Raw genomic sequence first — 22,801 nt, 5'->3', positions numbered from 1 at the left:
AACTTTGTATAAAAGTTGCATTGTAAGTCCCTCAGTTGGAAGCCATTGTTGGAAAGGGTTCAAATATGCAAAAAATGCTGTAAAACCAAAGAATTTGCGGGACCTGAAGGATTTTTCTGAAGAAGAGCGGTACAAACAAGGGACTCATGAACATGAAAAGAAAAAGAAAAAGAAAAAAACGCTGTAGATCATCCAGGTAACAACAAAGGGATAGCTCACCCAAAAATTCTGTCATTAATTACTCACCCTTGTGTCATTCCAAACCCATTAGACAATCATTCGTCTTCAGAACACAAATTAAGATATTTTTGAAATTCGAGAGCTTTCGGACCCTACATAGACAGCAACGGAACTACCACATTCAAGACCCAGAAAGGTGTATAGTGTTACATCTTCATTAGATGAAAGTGTACTGCATTAAATGACGACACTGACACGAGCCTTTTTACAACGCACCTTTACTATCTGTTCACTGGTATACAGGTGACATCATCAGTGCATACTGCGCATGTGCCATACAACAGAGCACCAGTACGGGGTGTCGTAAGGACAAAATGTACAATGCCTGAAATGCAATACACAACATATAGGACATCATTAACATAGTCAGTAGTTCAACCGTCATTTTTAGGGAGCTACGAGAATACTTCTTGAGCGCAAAGAAAACAAAAATAGCTTCATATTTCTTCTCGTAGCTTCATAAAATTATGGTTGAACCACTTATGGACTATCACTTTAAGAATCAGGTATATGTAAACTTTTGAACAGGGTCAATTTTTAAAAAAATGCAACTATCATTTTCTCTCATGGACTATGTAATTGTCTTTTATGTGAAATGTATTATTCAGGTCAGTACTAAATAAAAAAACATGCATTTTTTATTACCCCTCTTATTTTGGTAAAATAATCAACATTTTGCAGATACTGCAAAGTGTATTTTGACCACAACTGTAAGTACATACACTTTTTTTTGTGGTAATTTTAGCATGCCGCACTGAACATATAAATAACACATTAATGTGAATCTGAAAGTAAAATCCCACACACATGCATCTTGCATCTTGACAGGCCTGTACGTGCGTTCGAAAGAGTTCAGCAGGTAGGCAACAACAAACCTCGGCTAAAACTTGACGTGCATGAAAAAAGCAAGTTATTTTTGTTTGTATTATCACTTGTCACACTGCCAATGTGCAGCTCTTCATAGCCAAATCGAAGGCACTGAGGTATGAATGAAAAAGTGCAGTGTGCGCTGCAGCGCTGCTTCATTAGCTATGCGCAAAGATAACGAGTGCCACAGCAGCACTTGGCCACTGTAACGTTCCAGGAGAGCAGATACCCTAAGCCCCCAAACAAATAAAGCCTTAAATTCGACCTCCAATCTTTATTATGGAAATTTCTCTAATGCAGATTGGAACGTAATTGGTAACAATATGTACACAGCCTAATCTTTTCCTAGGCTGACAATGACGAACTGGAGATAAGCCTACAAAGATGTCTGGTGAAAGAAGACATTTATAGGCTCCATTAGCATCTATTTTTTGGTTTCTATAAAATGTTGCTATTTACAGCATTGTATGAAGCTAAAGAAATGGTTCACCAAAATATAAAAATTATATTGTCTTTTACTCACCCACATGTCAAAGTCAGACCCTGACTAACATTTCCATGGAACACAAAAAATACATTTTCTTCCATGAAACTATAATAAATGTCTATAGAGTCTAAGCACCACAGAAGTCCACATAATAGCTTTCCATGGCAAACAGAACAAAATTGTCATTATTATTTAATGATAGACCCTTTGCATTGCACAGAAGGTTTTTATAGTGGACTTTTTTTTTTTTTCAGATTAAAATGTTCTTCACACGAAGACAAAATCAGGCTCTTTTGAAAGGTTCTTTGGGGAACCCAAAATGGTTCTTCTATGGCATTGCTTCAAAAACCTTGAAAGCTTTACTTTTAAGAGTGTATAAATTCAAATGACTTGGAATATAAATAGCAACATTCATTCATGTGCGTTCTATCTTTAAAGTCTTATTTATAACAATAAAAATTTAATCTGACCAGCCATTTTCAGTGTGTCTCTTTTTCTCAAAGCTATTCATACATTTCCATAAAACATTTTATACTAAGCTCCCATGAGGCCCAGTCTTTTCTTGTTTGAAAAGATACCGTGTGGAGGAACTGTGAGGAATGGTTGTGGAAGTGGTGATGATGATGCATGTCAATGGAGATAATGGATCTTTATGATAATATGAAGGGTCTGCATCTGTATCTGTGTTAAGTAGCAAGGAAGGAACTTCCATTTTTCTTCCCATGCTGTGTATTTATAGAGCTTCGCTACTATAACAAGCTGCCACTGATGTTAAATTTACCGTCAGGGTTGTATGTAGTACACCTGAAGAGAAAGCATGCAGTTTTAGACATTTCATGTCATTATTAACATCTGCAGCAACCTAATGGAAGTTGAATCAATAAAAAGTGCAACCCTTTACCGATTCAGCTATCAAAATTGGTGCGGTTTAAAATGACAAATGCTACTTTTTCCAAGCCGTCAGACGCCACATTTAACTTTATAAGGAATGAAAACAAGGCTGAGAAAAAGAAGTACAGCCTGTTCAATGGTCTGTACTTTCGTTCACCTTGGTATCGATCATTCAGCTGCATGACGCAACATTTTAAACGTATTTCCAAAATATTACCAGTGGACATGAATAAAAAAATAATAATAAAAAAAAAATATGGGTTGTGAAAATCAGACATGATAGGGGACCTTATTACAACTTTGTTTTTGTTCTTGTCAAAAGAAATATGGCATCAACCCAGACTAAAATCGATATACTTTTTTTTTTCTTCTAAATTGAGTTTGAGCTTTGCACAAGTTAGTTAGCCTGGGTGTGGTGTAAATGGACACTAAGTTACAATTTAAATGACTAAATATTTATATATATATGTTACATCATTAAACTTTGTAGAAACAACATCATGTATAAACACTGGAATTTAAATTTCAGACTGAACAAAATGCATCAATGGTTTACCTCACAGACACATATGTATATGGTGTACCCTTATGAACATTAACCATGGTTTTACTACAAAAAAAAACAAGGTTACTATAGTTAAACCATGGTATTTGTGGTAAAACTGGTTATACAAATGGTAAACAATAAGGAAAAAAAAAAACAAACATGGTTACTACACTTTTACGATAATAAAACAATGGTTAATTTTCAGAAAGGTACATTTGTTCACATTTTTAAAAGAAAAAAAACTACTATCTATAATATATCTATAATTATCCACATTGTTTCCCTTTTCTAAAATAAATAAATAAATAAATCCAGTATCTCACAGGAGTACACCCCTCACATTTTTGTAAATATTTTATTATATCTTTTCATGTGACAACACTGAATGACACTTTGCTACAATGTAAAGTAGTGAGTGTACAGCTTGTATAACAGTGTAAATTTGCTGTCCCCTCAAAATAACTCAACACACAGCCATTAATATCTAAACCGCTGGCCACAAAAGTGAGTACACCCCTAAGTGAAAATGTCCAAATTGGGCCCAAAGTGTCAATATTTTGTGTGGCCACCATTATTTTCCAGCACTGCCTTATGGTTCATTTTCATAAGGGACTGCCAGTGACAGGCTGTTGCATGCATAAAATGCAACCTTTTTATTCTGACAGTGTATGATTTCTATTAACATTACAGAATAGAACATGATCAATATTATCTTTCAACGTTCAATTTAAATAAACTGAAATTGTAGCCTACATAGTTTGTGCAATTACAGTTGTTTATTGTGAAATAACTCTGTCCTTCTGTCCTCTGATAAGCATTGTTCAGGGCTGCCGTTCCCAAAAGCTTTAATGCTTTCTTATGATACTTTTGGGAAACGCAGCCCTGTTTGAATGCACTGTCAGAAGTGAGTGAACGCTCTCTGTGATTGATTGGTTCTGTCTTGCAACATTTGCGTGTCCAGATGAGCAGGAAAATAGTTCTATCCTACACAGTTACTCGCTAACAAAGGTTATTCGTCCAATTCAATGCATATTGTACAATTTTTTTTTGTTACATTAACAAAATCACTGGTAAATAAAACACACCTTAGTATCGATATTTTCTGTTTGAGTATCGATACTTTCGATACTCGCGGCAGTATCGATATATCGATACTTTGGATCGATACGCCCATCCCTAGTAGCGCCTCAGATCAACAGACGCAGCAGTGCGAGGCGCACGTGAACTGATCATCTCCTTCACATTAATACCAGTTTCAGCACAAAATAAATGACTAAACATCCGATGGTAAGTTAAAAGAAAGAGTATAACTTTACAAGCCGTATCCTGTCTCATGTAATCGCTCAATCCGTGTTTCAGCCGCTCAAAGACGTCAATATAACAGCTTGTAAACAATGTCACATAACGTCACATTTACCTCAGAAAAAAACATATTTGGTGACCATAAACTCATTAGTCAGATAGAAAAATAAACTGTAGAGAGGGGCATTTTGCTAAATATATGCACCATATAACATATTCATTATAAATTTTACTGGTCTGCAACGTTTAATTTATGTTTGAATCCATCCATCAAGTTATGACAGCCACCATTATGTTTATATTTCGAACAAATTAATTGAAGTAGAAATATTATGTAATTGGAACTTCATTATTTTAAAAACTTCATTAAGTGTAATTTTAACCTTCAATATTATAGAAATGTAGAACCACAGTTTCTCAGGTATATTTTACAGCATTGCATACAGTACATTAAAATTTGGCATGTACTGTACCTGATATATATCCAAAATAATCGGTAGGCTAATCGAATCGAAAGCTTGTGAATGAGAAACGAATTGTGAAATTTGTGTCAAAACCCAGCCCTCATTAATGAGGAAAAAAAATTAACTTAAATGATTTTAGCAAATGGCTGCAATATAACAAAGAGTGAAAAATTTAAGGGGGTCTGAATACTTTCCGTACCCACTGTATATATTTTTTTTTTTTTTTATAGATTGCATTAGTGCCTGCTCACTTTTTCAACAGCACTGGTTCTGGAATTATTTTCACCATAGAGAGTTTATTAAAAATGGTGAACTAAGTCAACCAACTACAGAGTGAATCACAGCAATTATAAAACTTTGATTTGAACCCAAACTTTATAAAAGTTTATAAAGTATCAATAAAAATTAATTGTAGAAAACCACTGTAGAATAATTGTAGAAAATGAATGAAGTTTTTACTTCAGTAACTGTTGCGCTATTATATTGTTCTTGAAAATTCTTTACATATTTATGTATACAAATGATTAATTATCTATCTGTAAATTTCAAAGGAAATTTAATTTATTATGGTTGAGAGTTGCGAGGCAAAAAAAAAAAAAAGCACGAAACATGAACCATAAGATCAAACTGAAATACTCAGCTCTTCAATACCTCAGTTCACAGATTTGAAGGATGCTTATTGGATCTACAAAGATAAATGTCATATTACTCAACTAAACTGTATTTAAAAGTGAGCTTATGACTTATAATTGTTAAGAACAAATAGTGCAACCATAAGAAATACAGCGTTAGTTACAAACTAAACTAGTTCCTAAGCCATACAGTGTGAACTTTCTGTCCCAATTTAAGAAAGAGTTCATGAACAACTGGTACAATTCCTCTACCCTGGTGAGCACTAATAAGCTCAAGTCTTATATCTAAGAATAAAAGCTGGTACGCATCCACAAATGTTGTGCCACTGTAGCATTAGATATCACACAGTCAGCGAATCTGTGATCATTTTCTCAAAGTACGTGTCCCAATTTCTGTTCGCCACAAAGGCAGATCCAGAGATGTGATGTGTGTCGGTTCAAGAGCTCATCTCAGTGTTTTTCCCGCCCCTATTCTTCCCATTACGTATCAGCTGGAGGGCTGTAACGATACAGTCAGTGTACGATACATTCTGTGACTATCCATGCTGACCTCCTCCCACTCATTCCAACCAAATTGGTGTTATTGAAATCGGAGAAAACTCGCACATTTTTTCCGATACAGACATCCTGTGCAACCTTGCATAATTGAGGCTGATAAATGTGTGATTCCAACTAAGAATATTCATCAACTCTGAGCACTTGTGAAATGCACCTGGCAAGAGAACAAATTTGCATTTTCATTCTTTATCGGAATAAAATGTGAATGCATGTCATTAGGCAGGAGAGATGCAATTACAGGGCGAAAAGAGAAAGTCCTCCCACACACATTTTACCTTCCAGTGAGGCATGTCAGAATTAATAAACCTGTGTCTGCAAATGAAAATCCTTGCTAAAAGCCTGGGACAGGTGACATGTAGTTCCGCTCTTTTAAACGCAAACTAGATTCCAGTAATTTGGTCCATTTAGCGCTCCAATTTCGTCACGTTGTCTTACGAAAAAGACTAAATAGTCCATCTCCATTACGACAACTGTGGATGACCAGCATTACCTGATGATGACATCTTTGGTACAGCTTTCTAAACCTGTCACGGCCATCTTTACGTCTATAACTGTGCCTACCATATGAAGTAAATGCTGAAAAATACAGGAGAAAATGTCTATGCTTTTAATGGCACAGAAAAGTTATGCACTCAAAGACTCGGGAAGCCAGAAGGTCACGCTGAGCCAGTGTGAATTGCAAACGGAAAACTCAAAGGCTTTCAATTGCACAAATGAGTTCTGATGCAAAGGGTGAATCATTGTGCTGTTCAAAAATCACACATTAGATCTCACCGAGGGGAGATTCATTCATCAAGACTACCAAAGGGATAACATGCTTCTTTCAAGTACACAAATCACTGGAAACCTGCATTGAGCTGTTGTAGATAAATGGAGCATAATGGTTATGTAAAAAGAAGTCAACTACTACAAGAAAGAGCGTAAGAGATATATTTTCGGATTCAGAAGGAGAGAAAACATTATGACATAAAGCAACAACATGGCTGACATTGCTGTGGCTGGATTAGAAGGTGGATATGTTCCTGTGCTGTACACTTCTAAGACGAAGGCTGTGATAGACTTTAAAATGTTTTTTTTTTTTTCTTTCTGGTGCAAATATGGAATATGTACTCAAATCACAAAGTGGGCGCACTGTTGAGCCTGGAAGAAGGTCGTGGGCTTCAGCAGGGATGAAGGGCCTAAGGCAGGGAGGGCAGTTTCTCACACTCCCTCTAACAAGTTACAACATCTTCCTCTTCTCAAACTCCTGCAGAGAACAGGGAAGAGTAAACAGGGGTCAAACAAACATGATCGGCAGGGGCTGGGAGCAGGGTCTGCCTTCAATCTGTCCATAGCAGTGGTCTGTTATGCAGTTAGTTTTGTTTGAGTCAACAAAGTTTACTGCCATGATTTGTTAACATTTGCTGTACTTTTATTTTACATTTATTTTTTTAATAAAGAGTATACTGTGCTTAAAGTGCTGAAATAATAAACAAAATAACTAGTGCTGTCAAACGATTAATTGCGATTAATCGCATCCAAAACAAAAGTTTATGTAATATATGTGCGTACTGTGCATATTTATTATGTATATATAAATACACACATACAGTATATATTTTGAAAATATTTACATGTATAGATTTATATAATTTGTATTATATATAAATATATTAAATATACCAATATAACATTTTTCTTAAATATATACATGCATGTGAGTGTATTTACATATACATAATAAATATACACAGTACACACACATATATTATGTAAACAAAAACTTTTATTTTGGATGCGATTAATCGCGATTAATCGTTTGACAGCACTAAAAATAACAAAAGAGAAAAGCCAGATTTGTGCAGCACAGTCAATTGATATTTTTTAATCTTTTTCATATTTTTTGTTATCTTTTCCATTATACGTTTCACATGCTGTTTTCAAAATAAGCATTTTCATTTATTGATTGTACTTTTTTGTTTTAATTAAGGTTGTTTTCATTATGTAAATCACTCTGAGAAGCTTCTTTTAAAGGCGTTGTATAAATTAAAGACATTAAAAATGAAAATGCAGTCATTTTCTTTGTCTCATGTTGTTCCAAACCTGTTAATTTTATTCCTTCAATGGAACATAAAAAGAATGTCCATGTTGCTCTTTTCCATAAAATAAAAGAGGATGAGGATCAGAGACACAACAGGACAAAAAGACAAATTTTTTGTTCCAAACAAGAAAGGAACTCATGCAGGTTTATAACAACTTAGAAATTATGATAGAATTTTCATTTCTGGGTAAATTATTCCTTGAAATGCAAAATATGATCATCCTTAAGAGTGTCCCTCAGATTATGACACGCTGATACCTAGCTGCTAAAGCGGCTGTTTTCCCTTCTACCAGAATGATTTTTATTTTTCATCAAATTTGGAAACCATTCTTTGGAAATGTGGTTTGTACTGTATTTGTCTCAGATGTTTTGATATTTTTCGTATTTTAGGAGAAAATGCCACTCTGATTTGACCTTGCCTGTTGCACAAAATCTTTCATTGCTGAGTTTCTGGAGTTTTTTATTTTATTTTGTATTTTTTGGTGTGTGTATGCCATTTTTTTCAGTGTCTAGACTGCTAAAAAAATGGTTTCAGCTTGGTGTCTCTAATAGTCTAATAGGAATCTATATATTCGATATTTAAGTATATTTGATTTATCAAAAGTGGAAGTTCCAACAGCTGGAAAGCCCTCTGCAATAAATAGGAAATGGCTCGGTGAATTTCAGGATTTAAGGCCATATAAAGGTTAAATTGCACAAGAAAACATTTACAGAAGCTGTGGGTAAACACATAAAGCTGTGAGAAGTGCAGTGTATGATACAAAGACAAATGTAGATTGTTCCAGACAGGAATAGCTATTTACATAGTTCATTTATAAAGGCGTACAGCTACAGGGTGATGCATTGTGCTTTTGCATTTTCCTCAACTAAGGGTGACGGAATGGTGCATTTCTGAGAGAATTCCCTTATGCAAATGTCATGTTTCAAAAACGAAGGTGCACGGGTTTATCTGGAAAAATACTTGAAGCTCTACTGCCATCTAACGGTCATGCAGTGCCTTGTCTATGGGATGATATTAGACTCAAATTTATTAATAGATGCACGCACAATTATCCATGTACTGCATACATTTTATACATGTATCTTACTAACCACAAACAAATGCCTTTCAATTTGAGTCTGTGGAATTCTGGATTAAATTATTGTGCAGCGATTTGTACAAATACAGACATGTTTGTGAATAAAAAAAAGATGTTTTATTGAACTTGTTCTAACTTAACTTGTCTTAAGACACAGAATAGCTTATATTAATTTTGCCAAACAAGAACTTCGTGACTTGTTTTTTCTTTCTTTTTGTAATTCAACGGCACGTTGTCAGTTATTCCTTCCTTGTAGGAGAAAAAAATAAAAATAATTAAAAAAAAAATCATGGTCTTCTTCACATGAAAAACCATTTGAAAGGCATTTGTTTGTGGTTAGTAAGATACATGTATAAAATGTATGCAGTACATGGATAATTATGCGTGCATCTATTAATCAATTTGAGTCTAATATCATCCCATACTTGTCTGCTGCAGACTGAAATAATATGTATTGCAGGAAATGGCCTTGAGTAACACAACAAGAAATTAAGTATTAGCTGTGATTACATCATTAGCAAAAAGAGAGGGGGAAAAGAACAAGAGCTTGTTTAGTATCTTCCCATGTGCAGTAAAAGTAAACTAGTAGGGCTGGGTGTTTTTCTGAATATTCACAATATATTTGCAAAGATTTTGTGATATCAATTAAACATCATTGTGAATATTGATTTATGTGTAAATTTTTTTGGTCATTAATGTTTCTGAAACTGTGAAGCGTTAAGATACTTTAGATAGCTCAAACTCTCTGTGTAAATGAAGATTCAAAACTGTATTACTTAATCTTTACATAAGTGTACCAGTGTGACATTTACATTCTTTACATTCTATATATTGCTGTGAATTATTCTGGATTTATATTTTAAAAATACACTACCGTACTAAAGCTGAAAACTTTTCATTAAATGTATAGTAAAAACAGTAACATTGTGAAATATTATTACATAACTGTTTTTGATATATATATATATTTTTTTTTTTTTTTTATTGTAATTTATTCCTGTGATGGCAAAGCTGAATTTTCAGCAGCCATTACTTCAGTCTTCAAGGTCACATAATTCTTCAGAAATCATTCTAAAATGCTCATTTTCTGCATGCTCAAGAAATATATCATATTATTAAAAAGGTAGAAACGTTGTGCTGCTTAATGTTTTTGGGGAAACCATGATCTTCAGGACCTTTTTTCCAAGTCAAAACAGCATTTAAAAAAAAAAATATATATATATATATATATTGTAACATATATTAGTCAATTTTAATCAATTTAATGCATCCTTGCTGCATAAATGCATTACTACCTTTAAAAATCTTCAAACTTTTGAATGGCAGTGTAATTGTTTTTATGCTTACTAGTGTAAAATAAATAATTATTTTAAATGAGATTTTTTACTATTTTAATTCTTAAAATAGATATTTTGAAAACTAATATATTTGGCTAATATTAGCAGTTTGGTCAATAGGATGGTTCTGAAATTTTCAGCTCAAAAGCCAAAAATAGAGATCTGAATGTAATGGAAATAGCTGACAAATATTTTTGGCTATAACATGTAGGCATAAACAAATAATAATGAGAGACACAAGGGGGATAAAGGGTTAATATTCAGGTTGGGACTGGGGCAGTTACACCATATGTGCGTGCGTGTGTTAACATGGAGGAAAAGCAGGGAAACACACAATCAAGTTTGAGGCGTGTGTATGTGCCATCATTATTAAATCGGCCAATGAGATAAACACAGATGTATGAACACAATGGGCTGCAAAATTAACAACCAGCCAGAGGGTTTTTCATCATTACTTCCGATGATTACAAATTAGAATCCAGGGGTGTGGTGGAAGAGGAGAGAAAATGGTATTGATGCAGAGGAAGGAGCGTTTGCTAGCGCTGATAATGAAAGGCTAAAATGATGAATGAGTGTAATACACGCTTTCACTTTTTATACATCTTGTTAAAACTCCTGGCTGTGATCAATTGAGATAAAGAGGCAGAGCTGCTAACTCACCAATATAAATGGAGCTTTGTTCATTTCCTCTTGCGGTGTAGCTTTCTATTGAATATCTTACGGTAAAAACTGCTGTGATTGTCTAGCGGGGCCCTTTATATTAGTCACCACTTTGGCCCACAGAACGCTGAATTTTCCAGAGCGGTTTCGGCTAGAGCCACACAAACCGATAAATCTACTTTAAAAAGAGTTATCAGCAAACTGACATAACTGTGAGACTTTAAACTAAGAAAGTTTAAAAAAAAAATTGTTTTTACTAAAAAGGTTTTCTTTAAAGGCTTGCTCTCAGCATGTTTGAATTTGCAGAACCAAAAACAGCACTGAGCATTTAGTGAGGTAAAACATGAGGTGACAGCTCTGTGGTGACTCTGCCTCTGAGTTACAGCTCACACTGAGAGAAAACGGTCTCACCTTGTACATGGTGCTGCCCAGCTGAGCCGGAGACATGCTGACGATGACTCCAGCCGACTGCAGAGCGGCGATCTTCTCTTTGGCACCCCCCTTGCCTCCGGCAATGATGGCTCCTGCGTGCCCCATTCTCCTTCCAGGAGGGGCCGTCAAGCCAGCAATGAATGACACCACTGGCTTAGCACTGGCACCCTAAAGAGTAAAAAAAAACAATGACACAAGTTAAAAGACTTTGAAATAAATACACACACTTTTTGTTTTGAACAAAATGAATACTTATATACAGCAAGGATTAATTGACTGTGTGTCAGGTCGGGTGACAACACTGACAAGTGACTATGATAGTAAACTGACAGTAATGACATTTAAACCGTTACAAAATGTTTCTGTTTCAAATGATTGTTTGTGAACTTTCTATTCAAAGAATCTTGTAAAAAAAAAAAAGATGTTGCATGTTGTGCATATTAAGCAGCACAACTAATTTCTATGGAGTGATGGTACAAAAAAATTAGATTGGGATTAAAAAAAAATTATATTTCAATGCTTTTACGTTTACTTGTAAAACTTCCTTGAGAAATGGTTATGTTCGCTCACAAAACATATGCATTCCCTTGAAATACTTTGCGTTCACTCACAAAACGTATGCGTTCCCCTGAATTACTTCACGTTCACTCACAAAACGTATGCGTTCACCTGAGATACTTTGTGTTCACTTGCAAATCTTATGAAATCCTGAGATATACTTTGAAAACATTTAAAAATATATATCTTATCAACCCCGAACTTCTGTATGGCATGTGTATGTGTGTGTTCATAAAGTTAAAATCTTTAGTAAAAAATGTTTGTTTTTGCTTGACCACTGCATTATGGGTCTCCATAAAAATAACCATTGCCATTGTGGCATTAAGTAAGGCCTACAAGAAAAATGTTTTTAGACACAATTACAGGAGGGGAGTCTCTATTTTTATTTCCTCAAAATGCAGTTCACAGACTTGTAAATAAGAGGTAAAGATAAGTGCAGAGGCTTTTAGATGGCTCATACTGCGCTCAAAATTGACATTAAAAAGGGAGGCAGATCAAGGCATGTAATAGCTTGTGTGGGAGTAAGCAGATGGGCAAACAGTGGCTCGAGTATGTCATTTAATACAATCTCACTTTCATGGAAGGCAATTTGTCATGTCCACGCCAATTAACTGTCATTGCTCATGGACCATCATGCTCAGGTCTGTTTTTCCCTCATTCCCACCATATTCTGTCTTCGTGAATGACATCCTTATTCCAGAGTGGGATGTGGGTTGTCAATCACAAGCGCAGCTGCCAACAATAGAATAAAATTGTAGCCTAACATTTTGGATGTTTTTGGGGACATTTGGACAGCTTTTCTTAGAAGGCTGAAGCTGTACCTGGGATGAACCTCAAACTAAAAGTCAAGGGTTGGCTGGTTAGCATGTGCCAGCTCCATCATTCTGCAATGCATCTTTCTCCAGTCACTCAAAAAAAGCTGTGCATTCTGATTTTTTCCCAAAGAAACATTTAACATCTTATAAATACCACATTATAGAAGATATTTTTAAGCTGCATACTTTTGGGGGTTCCTGCATAAACAGAGCTACTGCCGTCAAGATCAATAGAAATGCTAATAGATCGTTTTCTCCGGTATTATAGACCTCCTTGGGCTCAAATGGAGCCAGCACTAATTCAGATGTGCTCATTAGCATCTCAGAGAAGAATATGTTCCTAAACTTCACTGGCAAATTTTGATTTGACTAAAAACTTTAAATGGGAATGCAAACTTTAGGTGGAGAAGATGAAATGAATGTGACCGCCAGTCTAAGGCAGTCTGACTTAATACTTGATAATCTTCAACTACCCGCTAACATTACAACGCTCCACAGGAGCCGTCTTCAGTTCAAAGCTCAAGCCGACTGCAGACTAAAGCCTAATCTGGGAAGATTACGATAATGAACTGAGGTAATTATATTTTGCTCATGCACAAAACCTTGAGACAATGTTGGAGTGCAACGCCATCTTTTCATTTTGTACTCCCTTTTGTGTTGAATGACAACTGCTTCTTCAGACACTCTCCAGTCAACCTTATTTTGAACTTGTTTAGCAATTGCATAAGTCAAAAAAGGGTCTTAAAGGAACAGTTCTCCCAAAAATGCTAATTCTGTCCTGGTTTACTCAACCATGTTTTTCTACAAAAATCATTAATATGTATTCCAGAGTAAAACATACCAGCACAGAATTGTCATTTTTGAGTAAACGATGCCTTTAAGTGTATAAATTGAATGTATTTTGTCAGAACAAACCCCAGAAAAATAGCTGATAGGTATGCAACGGACCTTTGCGGAAAACACAATTTGTCAGGTTCCACGTTAACAGTTAGAAAGCTTCCTCTCGATCATTCAGCAGCTTCCAATAGTGTTGCAGTGACTGTGGACTGCAAGTGGATCTTAATGGGCAACGTTCCCTAGGTGACAAATGTTAGCAATAAGCAAAAACAAGCGTGAAGCTGACAAGCACTTGAGAGGAATATTCATATCAATATGCTAATTTGGCTGAAAAGCAATTTTGCAGTTTGCCTTGGCAATTCTGACACAAGGACTTACTGGTGTATGCGCGTTGGGAGTTGATAAATTAGATGAAAAGGGGAAAACAGGGTGCTTGCACCATTATTTGCACAACGCCACTACAGCTAATGGAAAGCAAGCATCAGATATGGATCCAGCAGGAAGTGTGGGGGTGTATAAATGCGCTGTGAAGTTATGGGATTGGACCATGAGCCCTTTGTCACTACTATTATTCCATAAGAAAAACAGACATTCTTCCTAAGCCAATCTAAAATGGTTCATACAGCAACAAATCTGACATGACTTTTTCTGGAGCTAATGGTTTACAAGCTCCGGTATGAATCGCCACTTTCATTACCGCCTGGAACCTGATGTATCATCCCTGCCCGCACTTCTTAATGAGACCGCCATGCGTTTAACAGTCTGATCAATTCAGGTCTTGTTAACAGTGGCACCGACGGAAAATTTCATAACTGCCAAATACTTCTCCCAAGGCTAAATCTGCAGCATGAAATGTAGCATGCCTATGTATTGATCTCCATTATTCATAGCCAAGGCCATCTTTAAAAACTACCTTGTTGAGGTAATGAGAAAAGTTCACCTGAAAGGAGCAATTTCATACAATTTGCAACTAGTCTGCGAAGAATAATTTCCGCCAAATCAATTCTCCCACTAATTTAATTGACAGGCCGGAAAAGAAAAAAAAAAATTCACAGTGCTAATGTGTGGTCAAAGAGCTACATACTCGCTTTTTTTTTCCAGGTACACAAAAGTGCTTAATGGTTTCTGCGACTGTGAAGCTCCTCAACAATTCTGGAAATTGCAGGTTTTGCTATTTCGGTTCAGTTCAAATGTGGCAACAATAAGAATGAGCTCTTTAGCATGGACTGATTCACAGAATGGAGAAGTGTTTCTTTGAACATCCAAGCACTCACTACAAAATGAGGCACTTGTCCATGCTGTGAACGTAACCGGAGCGATTTGCTTGATTTTCTGTGGTTACCGTGCCCCAGCGCTACCATGCTCTCAGACGTAAGTTCTGTCTGAATCATGTCTGGCCACCTGGGTTCCTCTTGAGAAAACGGACATTCGCACGTCAGTTTGCCACAATCAGTGTAGCTGAAACTATTCCATGAGTATTCACTGTGCCAACGCTTGTTTTATTTTATATAACAGACTGAAATTTCTTCCAATGCAAGACACTTGTTAACACATCAGCCTTCTGTACGACTCTCAAACTGGAGGAATAAATATGACATGGCTAATGATGACACAAACCGAGGTGCTTTTAGGAGTGGAGGAGGTCTTTAACGGAGTGCAATCCAGCCTGGCTGGTCCAAAGATCACAACAAAAGCTCTGCAGACTTTCCTTCACAGCCAAAACAGATCAAAGAGCAGCTGGAGGCTGTTTTCTCATTCACAGTAACAATGTGAGCTCCAGAGACGAGTAGCTCCTGCTAGCAAGGAAAGAAGAGCTCCATGTGCGGTGAGGGTTCCTGTTTGTTGGAGAAAGCTGCCGATATCCAGAAGATGAAAAACAATGTGTACTTCCCAAGGGCTAAGAAAAAACAAAGCACTGGCTCATGGGCCTAAAAGCGATTCATGAATGAATAACAGTGATTCTTCACCTTTGAGTGGAGACATGTGTAGAAGGTCTTAAAGGGCAGTAATAAAATAACAAAGCTTGCATAAAATATGCATATGACTTGTGCATTATATTGCAAGTCTTTAGAATCCATAAAACGTTTGTGTGTGATGAAGAGACAGATACAAAATCTCATTTGCATGTGTTCAAATATGGCACATTTGATGTCATTAATGCAAAACTTCATCATTGGTTTTCAAATCTCATAAAAGATCATACATAATATACTAACTATTTGAACGTGTGCGTATTTGAACTGCACTACTGTGGAGATGTTTTTTTTTTTAATAATGGCTCTAAATTTCCTTGTTTTTCACACAAAATTTGACTTCAAAAAATGACTTCAAAAGACTAAAGTCATAAGGACTACTTTTATTATAATTTTATCGTGTTTATCATTTTGGAGCAAGACAGCACCTGATCACCATTCAAAAAAGATATGGATTTGTATGGAAAAGAGCATTGTGACCATCCTGCCTAACATCTCCTTTTGTGATTGACCGAAGAAAGAACATACATCTGTTTGGATGGAACAACCTTTTTGGGTGAACTATTGCTTTAAATTTTCCCGTATACAGTATATACATATACACATATACATATATATACACACACACATACATATATATATATAGATATTTATTTTTTATTTTTATATATTTTTTTCTATTTATGTTTTTTTTTAACAAATCCTTTCCCAAAAGTAAATTAGTACATAAATAAAAAAAAAACTGGAGATAGCACAAAGAAAAATCAGCTTGAGTGTTAAAAGTTTTAGCTAATATTATTAAGCACGTTCATATTTATATATACCTTTTACATTTAAAAGTATTGTTCCTTTTAGATTTGAGCATATGACAAGCAGCTTACAGAGTTGTGCTGTTTCAGGTACTCTGCCGCATTCTCTTCTGCATCTCCTCCAATCTCTCCAATCAGAATGATGCCCTCAGTTTTGGGGTCCTGCAGGAACACCTCCAGGCAGTCAATGAAGTTAGTACCATTAAAAGGGTCTCCACCGATACCTGAAAGAAAACACACACTGTTCAAAGACCTCTCTGCACTAAACACTCTGTAGACTAATAATAATGGATGACTGATTGCTGGTTTTCCATACCAATGCACAGCGACTGCCCTAGACCCACTTGTGTCGTCTGATGTACAGCTTCATACGTAAGGGTGCCCGATCTAGATACAATGCCTAAAAAAAGGAAAAGAATAGAGCAAGATAAAGATAAATTGCAATATTATCATGTTTGTTAACTGAACATATTCATTTAGTTCAATTATTACACTACAAAGATGGCCAAACATTCAAATGTACACATTTGAGTACTTAACTGGTAATTGTTCATACATTTGATTAATCAATAGGTATATAACGTAATTAAACATTTTAATTTAATCAGAGGACATCCATAAATTTAGTACAACATTTAACACAAGCATGAGTCTCTACTTTTCTTTCATCAATTATATGATCTGCAGATCATAATTTCCTGTCTTGACAATTTTCTAGAATGCAAAAAATATACATTTCTAGTACTTTTTAACATATTAATGCACTTTTCCTGCTGTTCTGTTAAGCCCAAATGCAACCAGGGAGCAACCAGGCAGTATTTTACAAAAAAATAAAAAAACATATTGGAAAGGGCCAACCTTGGCTCAACCATTTCAAGACAGACATTTTAAGAGATCACAAATTTTATTACAGAAACAAGCAAAGAGTTCAAGTCTGAGTACTACTCTTCAGAGCTCTTCAAAAACCTGTGCCATCTGTCTAGTGATTTGACTTGAAACGACACAGCCCTGCAGTTTAAACTTCCCTGACAGATGACTGATGAGAAGCTATCTGCACCTCTCTTTTTAACAGTCTGAACACTGTGCTACGGTCTACACCGGAGTTCATGTCTGAGCAGAGACATCTCATCATCCCTGACATGGTGAGAAACTCTAACAAATCCAAGGCATTAAAAAGTGTCCATCTCAAATCGAGACCCGCTAGCTCTGGCTTTGATGCTTCTTTTATGAACATGAAGACATGAGGTGCGCTAGGCTTGTCAAGGATCTCTTAAGGTTCTATTCGATCAGCATGTTATGCTCCACATTGTCAAAATCTTCTAGAAGGATGACGGAGTTTTCTTTGTCATAAAGAAAGGTGTCATCCAGTGGAGCTCTTACCAATTCTTCCTTTCTTGTGGATGTGTCCAGGCATGATCCCAATTTTGCACTCGCCAGGCTACAAATAGATATAGAAAAAACTCCATTAAAGTTCAGTTAAAATTATACATTTTACTTTAGGCAAGTAAAGTTGCAAGCAGCAGGGGTATAGAGTCAACCTACAGTAGTCAACATTTGAAGTGGATTAAAACATTTCATCAAAGTTGTCCTAAAACCAAAACAATAACCGTTCTTGTTTTAGGACAACTTTGATGAACTTTTTTGATCCACTTCAAATGCTGACTACTGTAAATTCAAAACGGACACAATTTATTACACATTCCAGATTATTGTGAATGATTCATTGGTGCACATTATTCTAAAAAGTTAATATTTTATCCAAATGTAATAACTTGCTTATAACTTGATGCCACCTGTCAAAATTTCAAGGTTAGTACATTATTTTTTTTTAAGTCTACATTTATTTAATCAAAAATACGGTAAAACAGTTTTACAATTTAAAATAACTCTTTTCTATTTTAATATAGTTTTAATGTATTTTATTACTGTGATGGCAAAACTTAATTTTTTAGCAGCCATTACCCCAGTCTTAAGTGTCACATGATCCTTCAGAAATCTTTCTACTATGATGATTTGCTGCTCAAGAAACATTTCTTATTATTATCAATGCTGAAAACAGTTGTGCCACTTAATATTTTTGTGGAAACTGTAAGATTTTTTTTTTTTCAGGATCCTTTCATCAATTGGAAGTTGAATGAGAACATTTATTTGAAATAAAAATCTTTGGTAACTTAAAAATTGCCTTTACTGTCACTTTTGATCAATTTAATGCATCCTTGATAAATAAAAGTATTAATTAAAAAAAACACATACATAATTTTCTACAGTGTTTTACAGTAGGCAAAGAGTAGCTTCTTTGTGTTAGAATTACATCCACAATTTTGCCAAATTCAACCATACGCCTTCTCTTCAAAACATCTAGTTGAGTTTCCAAAAACAAAGCTGTGTGGGAACAAAAATAAATAAATAAATAACAGTATAAGTGCAGCTCTTACATTGATGACACCGGGACAGTTGGGGCCGACGAGGCGGGTCTTGCTCTGGCGGAGCAGCTTGTGTTTGACCTGCACCATGTCCTGCTGAGGGATTCCCTCTGTGATACAGACAGCCAGTGGTATCTCTGCATCAATTGCTTCGATGATGGCGGCTGCCGCAAAAGGAGGCGGCACATAGATCACTGTGGCATCGGCCCCTGTGCCATGCTTAGCCTAAAAAAACAACCGAAGAATCATTCACAGAACCAAACCAAAAAATTAGGCCAAACGTCCAATTTTGGGTATTTCAGTTGGGCTTCATGTTAAAGTGTTTAAACTGATTACACAACTGGCCTCAGTCCTTTAACGCTTCCGTTACTGTTGGTGTTACTTGCTCTAAATAAATCCCCTTAAAAGTCCCCCTAATATCCTCAGAGAATCAGAGCAGCTGTCCAAAAAGAAATAACTGTGGCTCACAGCAGACTGTCAGCAGTCACACAGGCCATTACCTCCTTCACAGAGTTGAAGACTGGCAGACCCAGGTGTGTTTTGCCCCCCTTGCCTGGAGAAACTCCTCCTACTAACTGCGAGCCATAGTCCAGAGACTGCTGACTGTGAAAGGTGCCCTGGAGACAGAGAGAGAAAACAGACATCTTTCAACCAAGGACAGAGAAGAATTTGACTGGGCGTTCAGCACAGTCAGCTTCTATTAACACCAAAGGGGACATATAACAAAGAATCACATTTTACTCTTGAGTCAAAGACATTTACGTACTATGAAAACATACTGTATCTGAAACACAAAACTTCCTCGCCAGTCCAAAAAGCTCATTTGTTGATGGTGATCCACAGTCCACACTGTTCCTTCTAAACAAGCAGATACTATCATTCAATAAGCACCGAAGGAACTAAAGATACATTAGAGCAAAGTGTGTGAAAGTTCACTAAACCTTGAACCACGGCAGGTTGTGGGAAGCACCTGCTGTTCTACAAATCTCAGCATTAGAAGGAATGGCTGAAGCTTATTTTTAAAAAGGTCCTTGATTATTTTATTCAATTTGTTCTTAACCTTTAATGCAGCACATTTTTTTTTATTGTTTTGTGAACCTGCCACAACTGATGTAATGCAGAAATATGTTGTTAATAAAGGATGTTATATAATAAAACCTGTACTGAACCCAAAAGCAAACCTGCTGCCAAAGCATGAACAGACCAGAGTGCAAAGATGGCATTTCTCAAAAGGCACAGCAGCAAAAACAAAAAAAACAAAAAAAGACAAGTTTTATTTTCAGTGTCAGAGAGTGGGTGGAAAATAGCTTTGAAAAAAAATAAATTATGAAAAAGTATAAAAATAAAATGACAATGGACCTTGAATAAAAAATAAAATAAATAAAAGACCAGGGGTGCGAGTAAAAACATAAGGGACCAAATGATGACCCTACACAACACAATACAGTTTACTCAAGAAAATGCAAGAGGTCAGTTACTTGAGTAGAGTAGATCCAGTAGAGTAGAGAAGAGTAGAACCTTTGTGTCTATAAAATTCTAAATTACATCTGTATAACTGACATATGACACTGGTTGAGCCCAAACCACTACACAAAGGTAAATCATCAATCATCAACAAAACAAAGAAAGGAAAACCAAGTCATGCATGGTATAATAGGCACAATTGACCTATCGGTAAGCCCCGCCCCCCCCCCTTAGTTACTGTTGCTCCTGCGGACAAACAAACGGAGCTGCTCACTCTCTTACAATGACAGCTGTCAGTGTGAAAACCTTGTCCCACTATGTTTTTGCACAATTTGGACACAGAAGGGCCACCATTCAAGTGTGAATTAAATATTCCATGGAGGGATACATAAAATATTGTAAAGGGGTCATATGATGTTGCTAAAAAGAAAGAAAGGAAAAATTTAAATCGCATCATATGACCCCTTTAAAATAAATACGGTGGGTAACTCGAAGCGTTTACAGATCACAATGCAAGCGGAAGAAGTCTCATATTACGGTCATCACGATCGCAGATGACAACATCCCGGATCAACACTGTTTATGTATCGCAGGGTACGATTACATTAATGTACATTTAACCAGTTTAATATGGAGAGGCACTGAAATGTCAACAATGACCTTCGTTTATGTGTTTTTGACCTACACTGTACATGATGTGAGAACAGTTCGCTATTTAGGTTTGTAATAGCATGGACTCACTAACTTTAACATTAGCTAGTTTTAGCCAGAGATACTTTGCTGAAGCACTAGATGACATTAATGTTCTGCTTGAGCAAAAAAAAAATTTTACTTAATGAGTGTGACAACAACAAAATGAACGTTTTTGTCTTCATTGGGATTGGGGTTGGATGCTTAGGGCCATTTTGCTCTGTTTTGTTTGGGTTTAGAAAATGTAATAAAATAAATTCTATTGCCTATCCTCTCAGGATAACTGGAATTAGTGTTACAAGTACTGCAGACACATCGTTTTTCCATTTTTGTTGCATAAACACCATCAAACCGATGCAAGCTTCGGATCCTCCAATGTTTCTCTATGGCGCTGAAACCTATAGATGCCCGAGTTCCGCTCCCTGTGCAACTGATACTCAACTGCCATTGGCTCTTCTGCGTTCGAGGGGAGGGGCTTACCGATAGGTCAATTAAACACTTTGCATGGCTAAAGATTTTTTTAAGTACATAGATAAATCAATTCACATTTAAAGAGACTAATGCAGAACATGACATGTATAATTTATCTGCATTCAGCCCAGAACATAGACTTACAAATGCAATTTTAGTATGTGATGCACTTAAAAATCAATGAAAATGAAAATGACTATTTCCCTATGATTAGGAATTTGAACAGTCAGTGGAAATTGTACATCATGAACTTTAACCTTCCTTCCCCACTACATCCATGCTAATTATTACAAATTATTTTGAATCATCGCAGATAAGCCCAAAGGCAAAGGTCACCAGTACCAAGTCAATATCTACCACTGTAATGTTAGAAATATAATTAGAAAGAATGAGAAATCTGGCATGTTTTCGATCCATTTCCCCTTAGAGCGTCCTCTTGCCAACTTTTCTACTATCATTTGTTCTCATGCTTTCATTAACACTGAAGTGCTGTGCTAACATCGCCGTTTTTCCTGAACATTGCCTCCGTTAACAGTGTGGCGATTAATTTGAGGTATGGTTTGCTTATGTAGCCGTACAGCAAAGTTAATATGCCATGATGACACTCCAGTCATTCCTCATCCCCTTCTAATTATAACGAGTGTTCATTAAAACTTCATCTAATAACCCTTTATTATAGTATAGAGTCATTTGAAAGAGGGTGAAGGAGAGCGAGAGAAATACAATGAGAGATACGACATAAATCACACGGGTGAGAAAAGCAAGGTTATTGGATATTGGAGCCAGCAGTTTTAGTGTAAAGTGCCTATGGACAGACGTCAATCCTTAATTAATAAAATAAAACAAGAATGGATAGTACATTTGAAAACCAACTCATGTAGAACTGTATGCTTTGAAGTAGACCTGGGCGATAAAACAGTATCGATATTTATCGACGGTACACCTTCTTCGATAACGATATAAAAAATGTTCGATATAGTGCAGGATATAGGCACGTGCTATGAGTGGCACAGACAGCACACACAAACACGAACATGAGTGCTGTGCCTGCCTGTGATGAGGAGATTTTGAGTAAAGAATGAATATTAGTCGAATTTAAAATAAACATTTGCATTTTAATGCAAAAATAGTACAATCCAATGTTAGATGTGCGTCAGGGAGCGTCATCAGTGGAGCACGAGATGC

The 22,801-nt window shown here is 36.0% G+C and overlaps 1 protein-coding gene across 1 annotated transcript in view; it reads right to left on the bottom strand.

The window, feature by feature from the left end:
• Nucleotides 1–7,058: 7,058 nt before the first annotated feature.
• LOC107664570 (succinyl-CoA ligase subunit alpha, mitochondrial-like) overlaps nucleotides 7,059–22,801 on the bottom strand; it is a 20,802-nt gene continuing 5,059 nt past the window's right edge. Inside the window, exons 3-9 of the mRNA XM_016455177.1 lie at nucleotides 19,492–19,608; nucleotides 19,004–19,216; nucleotides 17,949–18,006; nucleotides 16,885–16,968; nucleotides 16,641–16,792; nucleotides 11,556–11,744; nucleotides 7,059–7,234 (exon numbers count right to left, since the gene is read on the bottom strand). Of these exons, the coding sequence (XP_016310663.1) occupies nucleotides 7,208–7,234; nucleotides 11,556–11,744; nucleotides 16,641–16,792; nucleotides 16,885–16,968; nucleotides 17,949–18,006; nucleotides 19,004–19,216; nucleotides 19,492–19,608 (840 nt within the window). The 3' untranslated portion in view covers nucleotides 7,059–7,207. The remainder of the gene's footprint in view (nucleotides 7,235–11,555; nucleotides 11,745–16,640; nucleotides 16,793–16,884; nucleotides 16,969–17,948; nucleotides 18,007–19,003; nucleotides 19,217–19,491; nucleotides 19,609–22,801) is intronic.

This window comes from Sinocyclocheilus anshuiensis, unplaced genomic scaffold (assembly GCF_001515605.1).
Source record: "Sinocyclocheilus anshuiensis isolate Anshui unplaced genomic scaffold, SAMN03320099.WGS_v1.1 scaffold331, whole genome shotgun sequence".
NCBI lineage: Eukaryota > Metazoa > Chordata > Actinopteri > Cypriniformes > Cyprinidae > Sinocyclocheilus > Sinocyclocheilus anshuiensis.
Note: the sequence above shows the minus strand (reverse complement) of the source record. Positions and strands in the feature narration are given on the sequence as shown.